At 35.4% G+C, this 26,771-nt stretch overlaps 1 protein-coding gene across 1 annotated transcript in view; it reads right to left on the bottom strand.

Moving 5' to 3' along the window:
* VIPR2 (vasoactive intestinal peptide receptor 2) overlaps positions 1–26,771 on the bottom strand; it is a 140,773-nt gene that overhangs the window by 67,551 nt on the left and 46,451 nt on the right. The window contains exons 3-4 of the mRNA XM_074267293.1: positions 24,305–24,412; positions 18,373–18,470 (exon numbers count right to left, since the gene is read on the bottom strand). Coding sequence (XP_074123394.1) covers positions 18,373–18,470; positions 24,305–24,412 — 206 coding nt within the window. The remainder of the gene's footprint in view (positions 1–18,372; positions 18,471–24,304; positions 24,413–26,771) is intronic.

The raw sequence follows: 26,771 nt of genomic DNA, 5'->3' as shown, positions 1-26,771 counted from the left end.
GAAACATTTTAGCATCTTCTGGATATCTAGAAAGATAAGATTATGTAACTAGGGTTATACACCAGCAGTTCAGTATCCTTTATTAACTAACTGATGATAAATCATTGCACTGTAAATACAAACTCCTAATAGCCTTGAAAATTCAACCAGAGCATTATTAGAGACAGAATCCTTGCCATTAATTGTCCAGACATACCATTGATCCATAAAAATTTAAAAAAACATTTTAATCAGATGTCATTTGGTGGGAGTCTAATGCCATGAGGTACTCATAAATCATTCAGTGGTTAACAAAAAAAAGTTTGCTTTGTCTTAATATAGTTCATTCCCAAGCCCAGGCCTATCTTGGTCACTATTTGGGTTCTGATGGCTCAGCGTAAATATAAATAGTGGCTAGAAGCTCTGAAGGTCTTCCCCTCTCAGATTGAATTTTTTTTTTAACTAAGTAAAAGAGGTCATATTTTTTTGCCTCATTTCTTACCTTGCCTTAATTGCTGAATAGGTATTGCCTCAAACAAACTGAGATCTGAGTAAGACCTAGTTTAAAAAATCCAAAAGCTTTACAAAAGGTCTCCCACTGCATCCAGAGCCATTTCCAGTAGTCCTGATCAATAATTTGCTTCTGGACCCAAGTGGCTTAGGAGGAGAAAATGAGGGTGCACCCTCACTTAAATCCAATTCATTTGAGGGTCATGATTTCACCCTAAGGCTTAATCAGAAAACTGTCAAAGAAGGCAAAGGGCCATTCTAGGACTAGGGACAGCCCCTTTTAGAGAAAACTGACTCTTCTTGTAGGGAAAAGGGATATCCTGATCCTATCCCAGATGTCATCACCCAGAATATTTATAATCTGGAAACTACATGGAGTGAAAAGATTTTTAAATTATAGTGACAGAAGAAGGAAATAAAATCATATGGCCACAGGACAAGATGAATGCCATCCCTATTATCTTGTCTGCTATTGGAATTGTCCCCAAAATGTTTTCAGTCACTCTACAGAAGGTGAGTTCTCATCCCAATATTCTTAGTCAATGACAAAAGCAATAATTCTTATCCACTTTCATCCTAGACCATAGATCATTTAATATAAAAGAATAATAGTACTATATAGTAAGTTGTCCTCAGACCATTTCTCTCAATGCCACATGAGAACAAGAGAATTATAATAACTACAACAAACCCTGATATTATTATATAGTGTCTTTAGGTTTGCAAAGAATTCCACAAAACTCTGAAGTAGCTACTACAAGTATTATTATCTCTGTTTTATAGATGAGAAAAATAAGGCTTAAAACGATTCAGGAATTTATTCATGGTCATATTGGGAATAATGGAAGGTGGAATTTATACTTTCTGGTTGTGTGACCCTGGGCAAGTCACTTAACCCCAATTGCCTCAGAAAAAAAAAGTCTACACCTACATGAGTATGTTCTTGGAAAGATAAAATGGACCATTACAAAGCAGTATAACAGTAACAGAAATATTTTTACTCTTAATCATTTTTTGATCTTCAATAAGTTCATTCATTAATTAGCTGGTTTGTTCATTCATTTAACAAGTAATTATTATGTATCTACTATGTGCACAGGACCATCTGGCAATGTCCTACATTTCTAACTTTATCTCCCCCACCTCCTTATTTTATATGCTAGGCTCAACCAAACTGGGCTACTTGACATTTTGTGTGCACATTCCTACACATGCTTGACTCTGTGCCTTTGATTTCACCGTTTCCTAAGCCTAGAATATCACCTCCCTCAGAATTAAAATTATTTGTATGTGGATCACATATCTCTCCTCCCAGGTAGTAAGCTCCAAGAGCAGAAAAGTGATCTCATTTTTCCTCGGATCTGCTACAATGTCTACGACAGTTCTTTGCACGTGATAAATGAATTAATAAATGAATGAATTCTGGTAGTAATATTAATTAGTACCAATGCTTGCAAGAGCCTCATTCATTAGTTGTGTGACTCTGGGCAGGTCACTTTACCTCTTCTGATATTTCCTCAGATGGCAAAATGGAAATGATTATGGTACAGAGCTGTTGGGAGGATAAATGAAGTAATATTTTGTGAAGCACTATGAGACCTTAAAACATTACATAAATGCTGGTTATTATTATTATATAATATTTAAAGCACTATATCAATAATCATGTATTATCATTAATCTTATTAACCAATAATTGTGCTTCTAGGCCCTGTGGCTATCTATGTGTGAGCCTCATGGTCAATATGCTTTCACTCAATCTCAGGGCATCCATCACTGATAACTCTGCTGTCTATACCTCTGGTAACTAAATGCCAGTGTAATCTGCCTGCTGATGCGAAATCTGAAGCATTAGATTTAAAGTGCCATGCTCCAAGGCAATTTCTTCAGCCTGTCTCACCCATGATTGATTTCCTCCCCTCACTTTGCCAAACTGTTTCCATTCCAAGTGTCATCTATTCTCATCACTTGATGAGCCAGCTCAGTACATCTGGCTTGCAATGAGCATGCCAGTCATTAAGTGCTTAAAACATCAGACTTTATTTGACCACCTGATGTGAGCTGGAACAGAGCTCCTGCAGGTGAAACTTGTTTGGGAGGCCAGTGAAATCTTGGCGGCAGGCCTGGGTGTAAATATCGAATAGGTAGATATGGTATTAATAACAATGACACCTGCTGACATTTATATAGCTTTTTTAAGGTTTGCAAAGCACTTATATTATCTCATTTGATCCTCCCATAACCCTATGTGGGGCAGGTACTATTATTATCGCTTCCACTTCATGAAAGGGAGGAATCTGAGGATCAGGAAATGAATGAGGTGGGCTTTGTGGGATTCCATTTTAGCACTCTGTTCATCATATCAAGCTGCCTCTGCATAATTCCTAGTTTCAGTAATGCTCATTTGAGTTGTTCAAACAAAGGCTAGATAACTATTTGCAAGATATGTTGTAGAGGGGAATCCAGTAATAGTGGTACTAGCTGGTCTCTAAGCTCCTTTCATACTCTGATATTCTCTGATTCCATTAGCAGTGTCTCAAAGGAGATCAGGGAAAGGCACTTTTCAGTGATTTCTCTAAGAGGGCTAATGAATTTGCACAGAGCTATGCTCATATATTTAGTATGAAGACCAGTGACATGCAGTTATCCAGACTGGACATATTGGGACAGAATTCTCTGATTGAAGAATTACTTGAAAAAATAACAACATTCATATTTTCATATGAAAATGAAAAGCATTACTTTGGTTTCATTCTCACACTACTTGAGGAAGAAACTAAAGAAAAACCAAAAATACCTCAATTCATATCTTCAATTTACTAGGACAAAGTACTTTTTTGTTTTTTATGCTAATAATTAAAAAGCAAGGTTAAGGAACCAAATCAGCTTAGACTTCACATTTAGGATATTTTTCAATCAATCAATTAATCCCTCCAACCATCAGTCAACAAACATTTATTAAGTGACAATTATGTGTCAGGAAATATGCATAAAAATTCAAAAAATGAATCCCTACTCTCAAGGAGCTAGTGTATTAAGAAATTGCCTAAGTAACCATCCTTAGTATTATTGTTATAAAAAAACTAACTCTTTATTACTTTTTAGTTATTTGAAATGGACATAATAGCTGGCTTTTCCCTCATTCACTTCCAGCCAAAAGAAAAGAATAAGAGAACAATGAATCATTAAACTGGATTAAGGAACTAGCTTTCTATTCTTAGCTGGGCCTAACCTTCTTGAGTGAAGGCTTATTCTTTGAAAAGATGTGGCACTTTCAATGAATTTCAGGGTTGGCATAAAACTCAAAATACAAAGATATGATGTTGCCTCCATTCTTTGGGTGATGGTAAAAAGAAAGCTATAGAGATTCTACAAAGAAGGAAGATAACTTTTGGTCAAATTGCTGTGTCTGATTCTTTGTGACCCCCATCTGGGGTTTTCTTTGCAGAGATATTGGAGTGGGTAGCCATTTCCTTCTCCAGCTCATTTTACAGATGAGAAAACTGAGACACACAGGGTTAAATGACTTAAACAGGATTATATAACTGATAAGTATCTGAGGTCACCTTTGAATTCAGGTCCTTCTGTCCAGTGGGACATGTAGCTAGCTACCCCAGATTATTAATTATATATAACTTGAATAGACCAGAAGCAAGTATATAAAGAAATAGATCCTAGGAATGATGGGATTTAGCAGTGAAAGGGGATTTTGAGATAATCTATTACATTCTCTTCAATTTATGGATGAAGAAACTGAGTATCAGTGAGAAGTGATTTGATAAAGATCAAGCAGGGAATGAGTAGCCAAGTTTTCTTAGCTTTTCTTTGGATTCTTCTCTGGTGCTTTCATTAGAGGTCTGCCAGAGTTGGGATAGGTCTTAGTTGATGACCTAGTTCCACCCCTTTTGTTGGAATACTTGTCTGTTATGGTTACTATCAAGAACTATATTCTTACTTATAGAAGCTGCTTTTTATGGATTTGTCTATTTGTTTAGTGAGAAATTGAGCTAGAAATTTCCCTGAAAATCTATAGACTTTTAAATCTTCAAGAGCTAGTTCTCAAGTTCTCAAGCAAAATTGTTAATTCTGGAGGGTTCAGTCAATTAAGTCTTCTAGTATCTACTGCTTAAAAATCCAATATTATTAGCTAGGAAGGAGAGGTCAATTTTGGCTCCAAATTCATCTGTGGGGCTTTAATACATTAAAATGAAGCACAGAGTAGAGAAATATTACTTTTTAAAGTCATTTTGATTCATATGCAGTGAGGAGTTATGCATAAATATTTTTAGGAACAAGGAATTATGTGGAAGAAATGTGTCCATTTCATACATGGGGAAAATCTAAAATGCCAAGCACTACTTCTGTGTAATGTAGCGAACATGCTCTTTATGTAAAAAAGGAAGGTGCATAAATTAGGAAAGAAATGGTGTAGAAGGCATATGGCTGAATAAACACAATGACTCTCAAAACCAAGTATAAACTCATCATTGTTATACCTGGGACTCTGTTAGAAGTGAGATAAGGCATGATAGATGAGCCAGGACAGAAGGACTAACTAAACATGCTCATTGGGGTAAGGCAGGGAATTGAAGGAGGTCCAAGTAGCAGGCAGTGAAGGAGGTGGTCAAGTTAAGTGGATCAGTGTGAGGGTGCTAATAGGAAGCCAGTTAGTAGGATTGTAGATGAATTAGGATTCTGAACTGGTTTAAAAAAAGAAAAAAAATAGGGATTCAGACACAGGGAACAAGTCAATATGGTTGGGTGGAAAGAATCTGACTACATCATTCCCTTTTGCCTTTAAGACAACACAGAAAATAGGGGCTTTCCATTACTTTTAAGATAATACACAAATTACTCTTTTGGGCATGTGAAACTACATTCTGGCTTTAACTTATCTTTCCAAACCATTTACACATTACTAACCTTCTAGGTGCAAGAACACCTGAATTTAAATTTAGCCTCATACACTTATCTGTGTGACCCTTGGCAAATCATTTAAACTCTGTCTGTCTCAGTTTCCTCAACTGTAAAACGGGGGGTGGGGTGGGGGGATAATGACATAACCTATCTGTTAGGATCCTTGTAACTTTGAAATGGGATGTTGTTTCTAAAGTACTTAACTGGTGCTTGGCATACAGCAAGTGCTATATAAATGTTTACTCAGAATAATGCTTGGAATATAATAAGTGCTATATAAGTGTTTATTCCTTTTCCTTTTTCCTTTCCCTCCTAGTCAAATATTTTACACCTTAGCCAAATTAGCCTACCTGCTGTTCTTCAGGCACAATATTCCAATTTTCACTTACACTTTTGCATCAACTGTTCCCCCATGCCTCTTCATCGCTATATCTTGGAACCCCCAACTCCCTTCAGTCTAAGTGAAAGTGTTCCCTACTATAAGAAACCTTTCCTCACTCCCCTGCCCTGGTTGGTAACATTATCCCCAAATTTGCATTTATATGGTGTATATTTTGTATTTATATGTTTTTTCCTTTAGAATGTGAGTTCCTTTAGGGTAGGAATTTAAGAAAAAATTGTCTCCCCAGTACTTAGCATATTGTAGATACCTGATAAACGTAGAACTCAGTAACCAGGGATATTTGGTTACTGCTATGGGTTTAGAGTGCTTTCTATTCCTCCTGATTGGAGACAGCATCAGCAAAGAAGCTTTAGCATTGCTGGAGGCAGTGCTGACCCTAAGGGTCAGGCTTAAATGATTCTATCTCTACTTTAGAGCAGGAGTTATTCTAGACCTCTCTGATATCCTCTTAAAGTCTATGAACCCCTTTCCTAGAATACTTTTTTAAAGTAAAGCCTTTGTATGTCTTTAAATTAAAAAAAAAAAAATTTGGAGTCCAAATGCTCTTCTTCCCTGCAGCCTCTTCTTCAGCCTTTGAGAAATTAAGCAATATGTGAAGTCATGTAAATAATTTTCATATCGGCCATATTGCAAAAAAAAAAAAAAAAAAAAAAAAGGAGGCAAGAAAAAATAGAGTGGGAAAATATCCTTCAGTTCTGCCCTCAGAGTTCAGTAGTTTTCTCTTTGAAGCTGGATAACATTTTTCATCATGAATTCTTTGGAATAGTGGATTATTGTTTTGATCAGAATAGCTTGTCTTTCACAGCTGATCATTGTTAAAGTATTGTTACTGTTCTCCTAGTTCAGAATACATTTTTTAAAAAATCCTAATTGAAGGAAATACTAAACCAGTTTTAACTGGAAGGGAAGTGGATAGTCACAAAGGAACAAAACAAGAGCCCAATAGCAGATTATATAGTATCATATATATTAGCAGATTATATAACATCAGATAAGACTAATAGACTAAAGGAAAACTAGAGAGAGAAATAGAAGGAAGAAATATAATTTTCAATATGTTTTTTCCCCACCCAAGTTGATAGACACTCTGTAATCTATCCATCTACCCTTTGGGGTCTATGATCTCTAAGCAGAGCTTTACAGTAAAAGCACAGAATTTACAGCACCAGTATCTGATTCATAAGCTACAATATGATATCATTACAACAGGCCTTTAGTCCCCCACTACATTTTGAAGGCCCTTAGCATTATGAGTATAGTATAGATGTGCATTTTGGGAAAAAGTGCTTTGGGTTACAGTCCAAGAACTGAGCTGGTTCTACTGTTTTTTTTTACAAAGGTGGAGCAAATTTTTAATCTCTCAGTGTCTGAGTTTCCCCTTCTGTAAAATAAAGGGATTAAACTAAATCATATCAAAATTTTCTTCTATTATTAAATTTTAATACTTCACATACTTTTTGAAATTTTACTTTTAAAATTCTTAATACAAATACCAAAAAAAGGAGAAGGGAAAGAAAGGAAAAAAGCATTTATATAGCACCTATTACATGTCAGGCATGATACTAAATGCTTTTTACAAGTTTACCTCTTTTGATCTTCACAGCAATCCTGTGAAGTAGGTGCTGTTACTGTTCCCATTTTATAGTTGAAGAAGCTAGAGTAAAGAAAAGTTAAGTGACTTTTCCAGAATCTTATAGCTAGTTACTGTCTGAAGCAAGTTTTAAAACTCAGATCTTTCTGTTTCTAGGCTTAGTGCTCTATCCACTGTACCACCTTCAATGCCCCAGAAAGAATATTTTCACACTTTGAAGACCAAAACAGGACTCTAAAAGCTGTGAACCTCCATTTCACACTATTTTAAAAAATACAACAAATTCTACATGCCATCTTATATGCCACAACAAATTCTACATGTCCTAAGGACTGCCAAAACTGCCCCTGCTTCCTTCTGAACATCCTTCTGTCTTTAAATATTCTGTATTTAAATATTCCTCTTTTTTCGTAAGGGGAATGGCATGTTTATTTCTAAACCCCTTGACCTTGAGTCCCACTCCAAATTATCTTAGAAAGAGAAAGGAGGGGAAAGCCTTTATGACAAAATGGCACATTTAAGCAAAAAATCTACATAGAAATTATATTAAAAATATTGTCTCTTGGCACTTTGTATCCATCACCTTTCTGTCAGGAAGTGAGTACCAGGTTTCCTCTGAAATCATGGTTTGTTGCTTTGATCAAAGTTCTGAGAGATTTCATTTTTTTTCTTTACAAGGTTATTATTCCTGAATAAATTGACTCCGTCATAATTCTGTTCCCAAAATAAGATAGTCAAGCAGCCTACTGAAGGGAGATATTTACACATTCATTCTATGTTTCCTTGACAGATCTTAACAACCAAAGTTTGCTTTACAAATCTCCAGACTCTGAAGAAGCCCATCAAGTATTTCTCAGTTAGATTTCTGTGCAGAACCCTTTTGATGTTTTTATGTTTACTTCTCCATCTTTGTTATGGATACTCCTGGCTTACTTTATTAAGTGATCCTATGATTTAAAAGAGGAAAGAAACTTGGAAATCATCCCCTCATTTTACATACAATTAAGCATAGAACTAGAGAGGAAAACATTTGTCCAAAGTCGCTCAGATATTAGAATCGTGAAACCAGTATTGGAATCCAAATCTTTTGACTCTAAATTCAATGCTTATTCTATGGTACCAAGATTAGAAGCGCTATGAAAAGCATTATGTCAAGTTTTTTGCTTCACTCCTTTCAGAACATCATCAAACTCCATTTTAATTGATTCTTTTACTTATACGGCAAATGCCAAGAACTATAGTGTGGGTCAAGTTTGTTTTTTGAATCAAATTGGTTTGAAGCCAACAAAATTGCTATATATAATGCAGAATAACACTTTGGATAAGTTGTAAATTCGATTGAAAAATGCAAGAGGTTGGGGGAAAGTGAGATAGTGGAGATGAACCATAGTGAGGAAAACTATTTGAGAAAAACTTTTGTCAAGATTAAAAATGTTTTGACTTTGAAGGTGTCTATCTATGAAAGGTGTAGCTATCACCACTGATAATTTCTTTGTGGATCTGATTTTTTTTCCATGGAAGTAGTTAATAAGTACCCTAGTCCTATATGCTTATTTGCTTACTGGGACTGGTTGCCTGAGTCACAGCTATTGTAGACCTGAGTACTTTCGAAAAAAAAAAATAAAACATAGTCAATCTGAGAGAAGGACCATACATAGGAAATTAATTTGGATCCCTGGGGAACAGTTAACTCCAGGTTCTCACAGAACTCTCCAGGAAACCTCATGGCTGCAGAGATGGCAGCTATGAATCAGCAAGAGTTGAATCTTTCCTAATTTCAGCCCAGAAATGGTACATTCAGAGATTTAATGGCATTTAGCTCAACAAATGGATGTAAATAGGGGCACTGGTGACATATAAAGAATTCTTGAACCTAATCTCTTAAAGAAAGGGGAAGGGTATCTGTAGCAAGGCATGATATTAAGAAACAAGACACTGATATGAATGTAAACAAACATGAATCATGCCTTTTATCAGTACCTTTGAATTGTTCAGATTGTAAAGGTAAAATGAGAAAGGCGTTCATTCTCCAGTAATCCCCTTCTAAGAGAATCCTCAAGCATAGCTTTTTTCCCTCTACATCTGGAGGGTTATATAGGACTCTATGTTGGAGGTACTGTAAGTCTGGAAACTCTCAAAAGAGAATTTTCACAGTTAGTTATGCTTTAGAATACAGAGAGTTCTAGCATACTTTTGTGAGATGAACTAAAGGCTATCTTGTCTTCATCAAGAATAACAGAATTAGCTGAAAATGACCTCAAAGACCATCTAGCTAGTCCAATCAATTTCTCAACAATAATCTCCTACACATCACCTCTATCAAGAGATCAACTAGTCTTTACTTGATGGTCTATAGTGATGGCATATGCAACTAATTCTCAAAGCACTTTATTTTACATTTGGACAACTCTAATTAAGATGAATTTTTTAATCTCAAATCTGAAATTGTTCCTCTCAAAATTTACCTATTATTTCTAATCCTTCCCTCTGGGATGAAGCAGAATGATTTGCCTCTACAACCCTTCACATATGTGAATAGAACAACATGTTCTCTCTAAATCTTCTCATCTTCAATTTAAAAATTTCCAGTCTTTCAATTAATTTTCATACCATATGTTCTTTAGTTCTTTGCATATCCAGGTACTTCTCTATTGGATGTACCTCAGATTATCTATGTCTTCACAAAAATATGGTGCTACATGTGCAAAAATGTAGCAGACATTTTTGTAGTGGCAGGGAATTAGAAATTGAGTGGATGTGCATCAGTTGGGGAATGGCTGAATAAATTATGGTATATGAATGCAATGGAATATTATTATTCTATAACAAATGACCAGCAGGATGATTTCAGAAAAGCCTGGAAAAACTTTTATGAACTGATGCTAAGCAAAGTGATCAGAACCAAGAGAACATTGTATGTAGTAACAAGAAGATTATGTGATAATCAACTGGGATGGACTTGGCTCTTTTTAACAATAAAGCAACTCAAGGCAATTTCAATAGATTATGATAGAAAGTGCTACCCATAACCAGAAAGAGAACTATACAGACTGAATATGGGTCAAAGCATAGTATTTTCAACTTTTTGTTGTTATTTGTTTTTTTTCCTCATTTTTTTCTTTTGATCTGTTTTTTTTTTTGCTTAGCATGATGAATATGGAAATATGCTTAGAAAAATTTCATGTAACCTATGTTGGGTTGCTTGCTATCTTAGTGAGGGGAGAAGGGAAGGAGAGGGGAAAAATTGGAACATAAGACTTTGTTAAGGTGAATGCTGAAAACTATCTTTGCATGTATTTGGAAAAATAAAATGCTATTAAAAACAAAAAAATTGGTAGAACTGAATATAATATTTCACATGTCATCTACCCAGGGCAGAGTATAGTGAGACTTTTATATACCTTGCTTTGGACACTATTTTCTTTAATGCAACCTGGGAAAGCATTAACGTTCTTTGCTAATATGTTACAATGTTGACTGATATTGAGCTTGTGGTCTACATATATCTTCAGATCTTCATCATAGGAACTTTTGTTTACTCATGCCCCCATCCTGTAGTTGCAAATTGATTTTTGCATCTCAAATATATAGCTTCACATTTATTGTTATTAAATTTCATCCTACTCAATTTGGTCCAGAGTTTTAGCCTGTCAACTTCAATTATGTGGAAACTTGCAGGAGTGATGTGTTTGTCTTGTTTAACCCAAGTGCTTGCACTGAAGACTAAGACCTCTTTTATCTTTTACAGAGAGCAAGACATAATCCAAATGCTGATATTTTCAAAAAGAGATTCTATATGGGGATAAATATGAATGAAATATAAAGATTTTTAGGGGATACCTTGCATGGGGACATCAATTAAAGAATTGATCAATTAATCAGAAAATCAATCAATTAATCATTAAAATTTTTTTCAGCACTTTCTATGTACCTGACACTGTGTTAAGTGCCGGGGTATCTGTGAGAAGATCCCTCTAGAATCAACTAAATCTATATTGTGAACCTATAGCTGAGGTTCTCAGATACAAATTTAATATTCCACAAAAACTTCACTTTTATTTTATTCCTCCTCTCTCAATCCAAACTTAATTTCTAACAGTATGGCCCAATTTCCCCAGAAGCTTGAGTACAATTTCCTTTTTGGAAGCTAGAGATCTTCAATCTAGTATAACAGCGGATGTGCAGCTCTGGTGTGCTATATTTTGATTGTTTACTCCTTCTTTCAAGTGATACTTCAATGTAATCAAGCACTTCATGCATTAATTATTTTCCCAGCTCAAAATAGACAAGGAAAGATATTTAAATAAAACTATCCAGCTTCGGTTTTGTGCCATCATTTTCTCCCCCTTTCCCACACTAAGATGTTTTGATTTCTTAATCCATCAGTAGGGAATATACATTTATAGTATTTGCAGATTCCTTGATTTATCTAATTAAGAAAAAATTTGGTTCTCCAAAATAGAAAAAAAGACAGAGGGAGGAAATCTCTTCCGTAATTTTCAAGCAGAGAAAGTGATATATTTTCCCACAAATGGAAACAGAAGAATTTTCCAAGTACATTCACCAAAAATACCAATGACTGAATAAATGGTGGGTAGAATGGGGAGCAAGCCACTTACTTTTTTATATTTAAAGAGTACTGGCTTTGGAGTTGGAGGACCTGTGTTCAAAACCGAGCTCTATCACTTATTCCTTGTGTCATTGGAGAAGTCACATTCCCTTTCAGTGCTTCATTTCATCATCTATAAAATGAGGGTATTGCACCCAGGGAAAGATCACTGGGAAATGAGTGTGGACCACAACATAGCATTTTCTGTTATTGTTTGCTTGCATTTTTGTTTTTCTTCCCAGGTTATTTTTACCTTCTTTTTAAATACAATTTTTCTTGTGTAGCAAGAACTGTATAAATATGTATACATATATTGTATTTAACATATACTTTTACATATTTAACATGTACCTGCCATCTAGGGAAAGGGGTGAGGGGAAAGAGGGGAAGAGTTGAAACAGAAGTTTTTGCAAAGGTCAATGTTAAAAAGTACCCATGCATATGTTTTGTCAATAAAAAGCTATAATAATTTTAAAAATCATATCATCTTGCTCAAAAAAATGAGGGTATTGGACTGGATGGCATCTGGTCCCTTACATCTTTAAGTTTATTACCTCTATAAGTATTTATAGGTAACATTTGGTTTGTACTGTCTAGTAGCATATATCAGAGCTGGTTCATTCTTAGTAAAATGTCCTCCCCATTCTATTCTGTATTCTCCAACTCAGATATGGAACTCTCAGTTAAGTATTGAAAGACTGGTTGTTCAATGTATAGAATAAGGAAAATATTTCTGTGTACCCAGAATGAAAAGATTTCTAAACCATTCTTTGAAATTCCTATTTATTAACAAATATTTCTTGAGACCTTCATCAAAGTTCTCTTTGATGGCATATAACACAGAGATGACTCTGAGTTGAATATATGGATAGATTAAATAAGCATTTATTAAGCACTAGGAACTGTGCTAAGCACGTTATAGAGAGTTCCCAAGACTATACCAATGAAGCACAAGGTTCCTCATGTCCTTTAAAGGTGAAAAAGGCTAAGAAACTTGTCTGGTACTGGACAGTGCACCTGTCAATCAAGAAAAACCTTGGCTAAATTTGGAGGGTTTGGGCATTTGGTTGATCACAAATTGATGTGACTATTATTCTCAGCAATTCTGAGGCCATCTATCCTGCCACCAATTAGGAGTGTCCTCACAATGACAAAGCCACAAATCTTTGAAATATGGAAATATTTACAGAAGAAACTCTGGGAAAAAACCATAACAGTCAGGTCATGGCTGAAAGCATAAATAATCCCTTCAATTAAGTAGCAGTAGTATATTATGCTGGAGTTGGAGCTAGTACAGGAGACATCCCTAGAAAAGAATATGGAGAAGCTGCAAAGAAAACCCTCTGAATGACTTCTCCCAAAGTCTTAAAAGGGGATCTTACCAGAGCCCTCAGACTTCTTACTGTTCTGTCCCTTGGGACCTCCTGTTTCCTTTTCTTTCCCCTCACTCCAAATCATTAGAGAGACATGCAGAATTTTAACAACTGGCATAGTGGCATGCACAACACCTCTTGTAGCAGCATAAGGAACCACTGAGATTGTTGCCATCATTATCCTGTGTTAGTGGGAGATAGATAGAGAAACTGAAGCTTAATGAGTTTAGAAGGCTTGTTTAGAAGGGAAACCCTCTGAATACTTCTCCCAAAGTCTTAAAAAGGGGATCTTACCAGAGCCCTCAGACTTCTTACTGTTCTGTCCCTTGGGACCTCCTGTTTCCTTTTCTTTCCCCTCACCCCAAATCATTAGAGAGAGTTAGGAATAGACAGTTGCAAGGCTAGAATTAGATCTCAGCTCTCCTGATTCCCAAATTCAGTATTATTTCTCCTATACCATAGGAAGAACCATAGGAAACAGTTTATATGGTAGCATTTATAAGCTTCCTTCCAACTCTCAAATTTAAAGTTATTACTAATTATTATAAGATGTAACATGATATTAAAATAGAAGTGATGTCCTATTGGACATAGCAATTTATTAATAATTATATCTACTTAATAATATAATTAATAATAACTAGTATTTATATAGTGCTTCAAGGTTTGAAAAGCAATTAACATAAATTATTTCATTTGGTTCCCATAGTGTTGTTATTCATCTTTTGTAATCAAAAAGAACAAATAACACCACATATTTGGAACATCCCAGTGTGCTCAACTGACCAGTCAGTTCAGTATAATCTCAGGAGGCTCTATCACACATTGGGTACCAGTAGTTCATTATGACATTTGGAATGGAGAGGTCTCTGAATTTGTGCAGCCCATGTTTCCTTTGTGCTACTGTGTTCTGTTCATAGAGCACAGGACCTTTTTTGATGAGGGCTTGCTATGCTGGGCAATGCTGTGCCAGTGTCTCCCATGTTTCACAATTGATATTAACGTTCTTCAGAGAGACTTTGAGAGTATTCTTGTACCACTCCTTCTAACCACCATGTGAGCGTTTGTCTTGTGCAAATTATCCAAAAATGAGACTTTTAGACAAACTTATGTTTAACATTTGAACAATATAACCAGTCTATCGGAGTTTTGCTTTCTGTAGTAGAGTTTGAGTGCTTGGCAGTTCAACTCAGGAAAATACTTTGGTGTTCAGTACTTTATCCTGTCAAGTAAATGTTAGAATCTTCTAAAACAATTCAAATGACAGTGATCCATTTTCATGGATGACACTGGTATATTGTCCAGGTTCTATTGTCTAAGTTATACAGTGAGGTCAGCGCAATGCCTCTGTAGACCTTCAGTCTGGTAGGCAGACTAATATCTTTCTCTCTCACACTTTTTTCAGAGGTTCCCAAACACTGAGCTAGTTCTGGCAATGCATGCATCAATATCAACACCTGTGTGGACATCCCTGGAAAATATACAGTCAAGGTAAGAGAGCATTCAAAATTTCTCCCTTTTCTGTCACCAATGGTTTCACGAACGGATAGTGAAGTGTTCTCTGGTGGAGAACCTTTGCTTTCTTGGTGTTGGTTGTCGGGCCAAAATTAGCACAAGCAGCAGAGAATCTCAGCCTTATAGGATACATTGAACAAGCTACCATCTATGCAAAAATATCTCACATCAATTCTCCCTCCATCTTAAACTTGGCTTATACATAGTCTTTTCAGATTAGTTTGCCATCCGTGCGATAGTTGATCATGATGACATTTTCATTCTCATTGAAAAAAATCATGCTGAAATACAGGGAAACAAACATATAGCACTGCTTTACTCTATTAGTGACTGTGAAAGTATTAGAACACAGTCCTTTATCCAGAACCTATATAAGTATGTAATCATGGAATTTCCCTACAATAATAATGAAATTCTCTGAGAGACCAGATTTTGCCATTATCTTCCACAAGTCCTCATAACTGATAGCATCAAAGGCCTTAGTCAAGTGGACATATGCTGTATCCATGTCTGCATTTCTTCTGAAGTTGTCAGGCAGCAAAAACCATGTTGACTATTCCTCAGGTCTTTCTCACAGTCATCCTGGGAGGTGAGTATTATTATTAATCCCAATTTTATAGATAAGGAGGTCTAGAGAAGTTAAGTGACTCACTTGTTCAGGGTTACATAGCTAGTAAAATGATTGAGGTGGAATTAAAACTCAGATTTTTCTTACTAGAGTGGGGTTGGAATGGAATTGAGTTACTAGGAAGAAAATTAAAGTCAAATGTATTGGATGAGAAACACTAATGGTGATTTTTGCACACAAAAAAAGGGCAAGTTAATGCTACCAGAATGTTTAAACATGAATTTCTCCCTCATGTAACTCAGTCCCACTACTTCAAAAACACAGCCACCTTTTTAACACAAATTTTCTTGTAGGAGATTGTTTTTTGTAAAACAAAAAATATGGCATTACTTCAATAATAATAGAACTTATATTCATTGCTACCAGACAATTTAGATATTACTTACAAAAAATGTGTTGACTCCATTCTACCTGAAAATCTAACCCAAAAAGCCACCACCACTGTGAATTTTCTATTAAAGGACTGGGGAAAAACCCCACCCACCTTTTCCTCATGAATATTTGACTATGAAGAACATAAAAGCCTGTTAATGTTGAACTGAACCATATTCTTTGCCAAGCAATGAAAGAATTGTCTGTCTCTTCCAGACATAATAGGTTAGTGTAATCTACAGGGCTTGGCACATAGAAAGTATTCAGTAAATACTCTAAAATACTCTTGGTTAATACCCTGATAATGAAGTATGTGCATAGAAATAGAACTTAATTGGCTAAAGTACCATTTGCTTGTTATTTGTGACTGGTTGGCTTAGCTGAATAAAGAGTAAAGTTAACAAGGATTAGGTTAGTCCAGTATGGAACAGTTATTTATATAGATTCCATGACTACAGAACATCCATATATGGGAAAGACCCAAGGAAATTGGGTGAGAAGTGGGTCAGCTGCAACTTAAATTCATTATCAACACAAGAAGAGCTTAGTCCACATGCCTTCCTGACAGTGGGTGGGAAGGTCTGTCTGCATTCTAAAGGATAGTTCAGAGCCAACTATATTCTCCTTAATCTAATGTTTCTTTTCCCAGGGTTTAATAATTTGTAATAAAGTTGTTAGCCTTAAATTGCATGAGAAGTGCAAGAATGGCTAAAATTTCTTTGTATTTCTACTTCAGAGTAGGTAAGAAGCACTGATAATCCAAAACACTTTCATATTCTAAAGAAGAAAAGGGAAAAGTTAGAAAGGAGTAGAGTTAGTGATAAGACTAGACTAGAAAGAGGATGAACTCATGGGAGTAGACAAAAGGAAAATTAAAACATGTAGTAAAACATCACTGGAATCAGATTTTATTTTTCCATATTTAGGAGATTTAAAAATACACGGATTGAGGTAGGTAAGCCCAAGAATCTTTGATATCTTTAAACTGGTCTTAATGTGCTCTGTCCTAATATGATTGACATTATGTCACATCTTCATCATCTTGTATTAAAGGCATAACTGCTACCTTAAAAATGGTTTATAAAATCTTAGCCTTTCACAATCATACTATGAAGAAAATGGAATGTGAATATAGCAGTTTAGATGTACCTACTGTGAAGGCACATAAAGATTCACTTTCTGGTAATCAAGCAAGATAACCTGAAAATTCTGCAAAATCTAAAGTGAGAGAATATAGTAAGAGCAGGATGCCCAAGGGCAACTGCTGGGAAAATTTACGCTGACAGAATTCCTGAGTAGAGTTTTTTTGTTTGTTTTATTTTGTTTTGTTTTAACCAGACTTGGAGTTTTGACATAACAACTCTTATTGAAAAAAAATCCTAAGCTACTTATAAATAACTTAATTACTTTGGGAAAGTTTCATGCAGAATATAATACCTTTATAACTTCTGTGAAAACTCTGCTGGCAAAGAAAGGTAGTCCTGAAGGAGAAAAGTTACCTGTTGAGTCACCGATTTTAGATAGGCATTGCTGGCAGCAGCAATATATTGCCTGACTCACGTTACCTCATAGTTTTGCAAAAGAACAGTCTATTCTTGACTACTTCTTATGCTCATGAACAATTGGGACCAAGGAAAGAAATAATGTAACAATTAGTTAAAATTCTAAACTGGAGTATAGTTTTAAATGAGAGGTAGAAATACTAGTAGCGTGAACAATGAACTTTATTGAGTAATATCTCTTCTCATAGTTTTTCATTTGGAAAGTTTGTCAGAATTCCAAAGGATAGTTCAGAGTTCACTATATTTTCTTAAATCTGTTTCTAATCTAATTTAATCTAATTTTGTTTCTAGGTCATAGGCTGATCCACAGTTTTTCATTTTATATATAATCCTATACCTTCAGTAATTTGACTATATCTCCTCAAAATGAGTCATTTTTTTTCTTTTTAAAATATTAGGTCTTTTTATTTTTTCCAGGCTAGAAATTAAGTGATTTTTACTTATGCTACCCCAATAGTGATCAACATAGAAGTTCTAACCTGTTCTGGATTTTCTGTGCATAAAGCACTTACGGATCTTTTGTTCTCGGGGACTCACCCTGTTAGTGATTGACTTAGTATAGACACGTTGGCTTAAGCCCTAAACTCTGTTATAGTTTAGAATTTCCAAACTCAAGCAATTCACCAGCTTCAGACCTCCCAACAGCAGGAATTGCAGGAGTGCACCATCATACCTGGTGTCAACAAACAGTTATCATAAAATCAAATAAAGAGAGAAAGCAGTTAAACTTAAATTCTTATTTAATCACTGAGCTAATATGAATGTACTTTATTAGTTCCTGAATAAAAGTCAGGGTATTCTAAACAAGGTCAGAAGATGAAAGAAAAGATCTAATGCTTCCAGGGCCTTTCAGGATACATAAAGGAACAGCACAAAATAAAGCATGAAGGAACAGACAGTGAACATATCTTACCTTATTATCATCTTCAGAGTCACCATAGCCACAGGCACTTAAGAAATTTGGAAAGATCTCTGACCATCCCTTACTAGTACAGTTTTTGCTGATATTTCCTGTAATACAAAATTCAGCCATTTAATCTATAGGTTTGTCAAAGGGTATCCATTAGTAATACTTCAATCAGCTGCAGACAAATGATGGATTCTTGGTGAGCTTTGAAGACTGTACTGATCATAATCCGAAACACATCTATAGCTGCCTTCTGATTATTCAGGAGCCAATTAAGAAGCTGGCCTATTATTCTGGCTCCTGGCAGTTACTTTTTCTCACTCCTACTGCCTGAATCCTACCCATTATGCTTCTCATTAGAACCAGAAAGTGGGAAGGGCAAGCTAGAAGGGGAAAAAAGCATAGCAGGAGAGAGGATGTTCAGATTATTATTATCTTGCTCCAGTCCCCTGAATAATTCTCTTAATTCTTCCCTGGGCATGATGAACATAAAAAAGCTACCCCAAAATAGAATGAATATCCTTGGCAAATATTGGGTTCTTTCCTCTTAGAGATCTCCAGGCAAACTGACAGTTTGTCAGTTATTTTGTAGAAAGGATTCTTGTTCAGGTGTAGATTGCAGTAGGTGGCCTCTGAGGCTCCTTCCAATTTTGAGAGCCTGAATTTGTGACAGAGAAAACCCCAGAATTTTCTTCTAAGTCAAGTATTAGAAAACTTTAATGTGTGATTATGAGCCTCTTCATGTATTCTCATTAGGTGTACTTTCCCTTCTTAATTGGACTCAGTGGAAACTTGCTTCTCAGTTCCCATTGTCTATTCACAAAGAAATAGTCTGGGTCCATCCCTTCCTTCCCTTCTTAGAAAACAAAGAGGTGCGCTATTGCTTTTGGGACCTAGCATCCATTGTACAGGTTCCACAGAAAGTATACTGATACGTGAATGAACAAGTAAAGGGTTCATAATACCATAGATATGAAAGTGTCTAATGTCCATTATTTGATAGAGATGCCTCTGAAAGACTGCACCATAATCCTGGAAAAATAACTTGTCCCTACACCCTTAGATATGGTGGATGTTTGATTGATTTAGCTTAACTTTTTCCTTTATTCCTATGGTGTGTGTGTGTGTGTGTGTGTGTGTGTGTGTGTGTGTGTGTGTGATTGTCATATTGGAAAACAACTATGGTGTAAAAAGAAAAAGCATCAACAAAATGCTTCCCTTTCTCACCTCACGGTTCACCAACAAAGCAGAGAACTAATAGTAGCATTTGATACTATGTAATGTACAAGGAAATATGGGACACAGTTGTAACTAGGAATCCTAGTGCTTGAGGAAAATTCAGTCTATTCAGATGCAGTTTTTCCAAGAGTGGACAGCCCCATGCATACCTGCCTCCAATTTGTAGGTAGATGGAGAATAGTGGGCCCTAGGACAGTTATCTGGGCAATAGTAGTCTAGGGAAAGGTGGCCCAGAAATTATGCAGGTCGTAGACAACCACAAGGCGAGATGACAGATGCCTGGAGAAGCACCTTGGAGAGCACTTAAGTACACTGTAGCCTCCCTCTCTAGATGTGTACACATTAAGAGAAAGCTCCAGTCATTCTGCTTAGTAACAGCTTCAGTCTAGAATTACCAAACACACTCAATAAAACCTATAAATAGGCATGTTTTATGCATGCGAGCTTAAACTAGTCAGGTGTGTATAATGTTGAGTGACCCCAGCCTAAAACATTTAGTGACCAGATCACTGATCTTAAAGTTAGAAAACCTCACATTGTCCCAATTTGGGTGTTTAATAGCTTTGGTACTATATAAAAACCCCTTTAACTTCTCTGAGCCTCAGCTTTCCCATATGTAAAATTTGCCATATGTAAAAACATTTCACTTGTTTACCCCACCAGGTTGTTCTAAGGAAAGTGCAATATAAATTGTAAAGAATGGTACAAGACACTATTGGTCATCTCTTCATTTCCCACCAACCTTCACTCCATCATGCCCTCTGAACTGGCTAACATGATCTCCTGTCCTTAGTTTTTTACCTTCCTTGTATAAATTGCTTTTTTCCCTTTCTATTGTAAGTTCCTTGAAAACAGGATAAGTATATGGTAGTGCTTAAAAATGTTTATTGACTATTAAAAGACCAAAAATTCTCTAAAAGCCTTAAAAATCAAGGAATAATCTCAAAAAGAATAGATTAAAATAAGTCTTTTTATTTAATTCTTTCCACCTTATAGACCTGGTTAGACTTTGCTTTCTGTTGTCACAGCCTTTGAAGACCAAGTGTTAGTCTTCTTGCTTGAAGAAGGCTTGGTGGAAGGATTTTGTGAAAAAAGAGCCTGCTGACTTGATATGCCTTTATGAGTCCAAAACTTTTTTTGTGAAAAAGTGATAGTAAATAGATCATCCTAGGGTTTGTGGGATGGATTCTTCCCTCCTTGCCCTGATTTGGTACTCTTAGATTCAGAGAATATTTGTCTTTAGAGAGCTTAGCATCTAACCCCCTCATATTGAAGAGACAGCTGACATGAAGAAAAGGGAAGCGATTATGGAAGATCATACATAGTGTTAATGACCTGTATAACAATCTCCTTGTTCTATTGCCATTTGCACTGCTCTGAGCCATAACAGGTTCTCTCTTTTGGATTTGAGACCTTGACCTATCCATCTGTAACTAGTGTAGCTAGTCTCAAGGCATGAGACTTGTGGGAGAAAATGGGTGGGTCTGCTAGTTAAGATTTTGTTGTTGTTCATTTACTTTTCAATTGTGTCTGGTACTTTGTGACCCCAAATTGGGGTTTTCTTGGCAAAGATGCTAGAGTGGTTTGCCATATTTTTTTTCTCCAACCCTTTTTGAAGATGAGGAAATTGAGGCAAACAGAGTTAAGTGACTTGCCCAGAGTTGCACAGGTAGTAAAGGTCTGAAGCCAGATTTGAACATAGAAAAATGCTTCTTCTTGATGCCAAACCTGGAACTCTTATCTGTTGTTTGGGATATCCCCCCCCCCCATCTTATAGCCATCTCCCTTTATATATCTTGTCCCAGGTAACTCTCTAAAATAATAAGTTGTAGAAAAGATAGTGATTTGCATTGGTAAAGAATTTTCTTATATGAGAGTTTGGTATATCCAGTTCTATCCCTATTTCATATATATTTTACAATCTTTATTTTGGAAAGATACCTTGGCAGAATAGGTCATTATGCATTAATTTTGTTAGAGAGATTCAAAAAGTTTTGCTGTTCTAAAGCTCTTCCCCCTTAATCCATTCCATTCCCCTAATAGCAATAGAGATAATTTATTGCCATATTTTTTTGTTTTAAAACAAAAAGCATTGAATATATTATATTTGATTAGAATACTGATAATATTTCAAAACATATTCAGATTGATAGCTGTAGCATTTTAAAGTTTCCCATCTTTAATTGTTTTAAAACTGTGAGTTCCTGGAAAGCAGGAACTATTTTTGCCTTTCTTTTATTCCCAGAACCTAACTCAGAGCCTGACAAATAGTAGATATTTCATTAATGCTTGTTGACTAGTTGACAAAGCCATGTATGTCAATTTTATGAGATCAATATTAAGAATATTATTATTAAAAACCAAAGGCTTGTTATTTAAAATGACAACTAAGGTCTCAGAGGTTTCATGAGGTTCCTTGGAACCCCAGCCTGCTTCTGCCTAGATGCTTGCAAAAGACTACCATAGCACCTATTATTTTGGTATGAGCCAATTTGAAAATCACTGGACTGCTTTTGAATCCTTGTAACAGCCTTTTAATGCCACAAAACAATATTAGAAAGAGTCCAGGTGATGCCAAATAATAAAAAAAATATTAGAACAATAATCTTCAGCCTAAATTGTTCAATAGGATTATTATTGATTTGATGGGGATTCATAAAAACTCAGCTACTCTCAGGTTCTCAGACCTGGAAAATGATCATTGATCTTAATGTAGATAGATACAACAACTCAGCATACACTTAACATACTTATGATTTCCTAAGTCCTTTAAATGCTGATTTGGCAATAGACAGATGTGCTGTAATGAAGATTTACTCTAATGGATGTTGGAAGCAAGAAAAATAGTGAGATATGGTTGCTATCTTCTTCAAACTTTCCCTACAAGCCCTCTTACTTATCCTACCTACTTCCTTTCATCCTCGAACCAAATCATCCTTATCAACCTCTATTCAGCCTGAAGCAGCATTATTGAACCTACAAAAATATTTCCTTTCATCATTTACCTAAAATAAAAATTAATTGCATCTCTGTCTTTTCTAGTAGTGCTAAAGACCTCAGGATTTGCCTTTTATTTCCCCAGGCAGTCTTCTGTCTGTTATAGATACTGAAAGCCTAAGGTAAGGATAGGGACGTGAGCTAGAATAATACACAAGCAGAAATAAAGACAGAGAAAAAGAAATAGATGATGTGCTCATTTGAAACTCACTGCTTAGGGATGCTCAATTTGCTACAAAACCCAAGAAGGCAGTTCTTTTACCTGATCATAATAACACTTTGAGAATTTCTACAGAAGGCCAGAGAAAAAAATACAATTTCAACTAAAGTAAGGTGTGAAATGGGGGGCTAAGGGTGGACATTAAACTAGCTGATAAGTGGTAGCCTACATTCTGGGCAGCTAGGTAGCCTAGGGGATAGAGTTCTGACCATGGAGTCAGGAAAACCTGAGTTCAAATGTGACCTCAGATATTTACCATCTGTGACCTTGGGCAAGTCATTTAATCCTGTTTTCTTCAGTTTCCTTATCTGTGAAATGACTTGGAGAAAGAAATATCTTTGTCAAGAAAACCCCAAATGGGTTCATGAAGAGTTGGACAACAAGTAATCAACCAAACAATATGTCTGCATTCTAGAAAATGACAAATTCTCCTAATCACTAATATTTAGGAGTCAGTCCATCCATATATTACCACTGATTCCATAATACTGACATTGAAGGTGACTAAAATTTTGCACTCTCATTCCACTCTCATGTAAAGTCAACTGAAGGACTTCCCTCTGGGATCTCATGATATCTCTAACTCCACTATTTTGTCTGATCAGAGAAATGGACTGACAAGCTCTTATTTAAGATCAGTGGTTGTACATCAAAGTCAAGTTCACATTCTTATTGTGGTTGCCTTCTGCTCTACTGGAAGCTATCCTGGTATAGTGCAAAGAGCCCTGAATTTGCAGTCAGAAAACTAAGAATTGAATAATGACTTTACTACTTACTAAGAATACCATTTGAGTTCTGAGGCTGTTTCCTCATCAGAAAAAATGAGGATAATAATACCTACAGTATCTATTTCACATCTAGGGCAATATTGAACCACTAAATATATTTAAAATATATAAAATAAATATATTTAAAACTCTTTGTAAATCTGAAAATGCTATATAAAGTTTAGCTATTGCTATCCACTGGCAGTGTTGTCTCTATTTCCATGTATAAACATATAAATATGAATTTTTATATAGATACATTTATATATACATATTTCTTCAATGTATATGCATAAATAATTGGGTATATGTACATATATACATATATATGCACACACATACCATAAATTATAAATATACATATACATACACACATATACCTTATAGGTAAACAGATATAAATATATAGAATTAGATATTTAGCCTTGATTGTAAAGGGATGCTACTCAAATACCATCTCCTCCTGGACAATGTTTTTTTGTGTCTTCCTCTGATTTGTATGAGGTGAATGATCCCAAGCAGCAAGCTTTGTGTTCTCTCTAGAACTAACATTTATAAAAATACAGGTGAAAGCTGATCCTCATTTTAACTTGGTGTAATAAATACCCAAAGGGTCTGGCATTCTGGTTTCTTTTTGCCTTTCCAGGATCCACAGTATCTACAGAAAATAGCACTCTGGAAAGCCCCAAGAATTCTCAACAAAAACATACTCTACCTGGTTTGTTGTTTGAACTCGTGAATATTTTTGGACATGGAACTGTGACGGTCTCTCCAATATCAGCAGGGTGCCAGCATGTAATGTTGTCCCAGACTCCACTACATGCTGTAAAAAATTTAAAAAGAGATAAAGGAAGTGAGGAGGTGGTTGCTCACTCAAGCAAATAAAAAACAGTTTAAATGAGTGAAGTCATAAAGAGAGAGTCAAGATATAAATGTTAAAATGATTTGCAAAAACACTGTATGAATAAAAAAAATCATCATATCATAGTTATTTCTCAAATTCTTTCTCAAAAGAAAACCAACAGCAATGATTTTATGGAAATTATATCACTTTATTTTTTCGGTTCCATTTAATTTTGGAGTATTAAAAATAAGAATCAAGAGTAGAAACATGTCTGAAGAAGTAAATTTAGGTTTGCAAATACCTGCATTTTAATTTTTTGAGTTGTTTCCTGATTCATAAAAGAGTGCCCTCCCCTTATAAGATACTTGGTGCAGTGAACTAGAAAGTCTGGTCCTGATATATTAATAATGACAATTGACCAACTGATTCTTGTATCTGGCTAACTCCTTGTTGAGCTATGGTCCTGAGTCTGAATCCACTAGCACTGCCAGATCAGGTCCCAGGATTAAGGATGCCATACTATGGAGAGCCCAGTACAGTGATTTTACTATCTTTATTCCTTTCTTGAGAAGAGATCTGAAATATTGCTTTCCTACACGTAACCCAGGGACACGTAACCCAGGGAATTGACTTAAGGGCATAAATATCTTTCTGTCCCCTAACATTCAAAGTGGCTATCATTCTATCTATGATTAATATTATGGGTCAGTTGACTTTGCCGGAGCTGTAGACTAGGTTCAATTAAAGGCTTGAATTGCTGGATCTGTCAGTGCCCTATCCTATGCTCCCTAGCAACAACAATACTCATGATAGCATTTATAAAAGCCCTTTAAGATTTGCAAAAAAAAGCTCTATAAATATTATCTCTTTTCTTTAATCCTTGGATAAAGATGCTAATATTATTCCTATTTTGTAGATGAGGACACTAGTAGCGAGAAATTGAAGTGATTTGCCCGAGATCATACAGTCAGTAAGTATCTAAGGCCAAATTTGAATCTGGAGTTGAGTATTCTAACCATTGTGCCATCCAGATCTTTTCTATCTCAGGAGCTACAGGTCATCTTCTTTGCCATCATTTTCTTAAAGGGTTGATCTGTTAGGTTGCCTAAGTACTGAGGGTTTTGGCTACCTACACTGAAATAGAGTTCTCTTGCCATCTCAAAAGCTCCTGATCATTGAATTGAACCATAATATCAGCAGATAAGTTCTTTCGGTCAGATATGGGCTTTTGGAGGACAGAGATTATTTTTAAATTTTATCTCTGTATCTTTAGTACCCACCACAATGCCTTAGACATAGTAGGTTCTTAATATATTTGTGCTGACTTGATATTCAATAAGAAACTTATTTGCTTTGGTCAGCCAGAATGCTTCAAGGTAAACAACATTTGTGATTATAATGGACTTCATCATCTTCATCCAATAAGAGCATCATCAATGTCATCATCAATAAGAGCACTGGGTTTACAGACAAAGACATGGATTCAAATCTTGACCATCTCTTAATACCTGGATAATTCATTTAATCTTTCTGGGCCTCAGTTTTCTCATCAGCAAAATGAAGGGAACTGAGTAGCTTATCTTTTGAAGGACCTTCATTTCTAGAATTATGATTCTACTGATTTCATACATATGTATACAATGTGTTAGCCAAGGTTAAAAACAAATTAAATAGACATAATGGCTGACCTTCAGGAGTTTACAAACTAAAATAGACTGAATCCAGTTGGAAAAAAGCCACAGTAGAACCACATAAAAATAAAGAATTACAAAGGAAAATATTACCTGGCAACATGTAATAAATATATAATATGTGGTTTGAATACAGAGTGTCTTGTTTCAAAAAACCCAAACAGATGTGCCACTGAAGAGTTGGATGTAAACCAAGTTTAGCAAATCAAGATTTGTTTTCTTACACATTACAATTACACAAATGAAAACATATTCTCATCAAATCCAAGTTATGATGCAAAGTACACTGGGCTTAGTATCTAGTTTGCATCCCAACTGTGCTCCGTAGGCAACTTCAGTGTAATCTTGAGGAAATTACTTTATATCTCTAGTTTTCAGTTTCTTTATCTTTAAAATGAAGATTTCTTTCCAGATCAGTCCTATGATCCTAAAAGTAAGACTCGGCTTAGTATAACTCAATCATAAATCATTCTTATATGAATGCTGTAAACTTTTTAAAAATCTATTTAAAGGTTAAAAAAAAATCTATTTAAAGGAAGATAATTTTCTTCAATATTACTCTGAGACTCAAAAGAGGAATATTGCATTAAGAAATCAAATTCTCTTGAAGTTAGTATTATATGAGCACCTATAGTGAGGGCATCTAT

Source organism: Sminthopsis crassicaudata, chromosome 5, assembly GCF_048593235.1.
Source record: "Sminthopsis crassicaudata isolate SCR6 chromosome 5, ASM4859323v1, whole genome shotgun sequence".
Classification (NCBI taxonomy): domain Eukaryota; kingdom Metazoa; phylum Chordata; class Mammalia; order Dasyuromorphia; family Dasyuridae; genus Sminthopsis; species Sminthopsis crassicaudata.
Note: the sequence above shows the minus strand (reverse complement) of the source record. Positions and strands in the feature narration are given on the sequence as shown.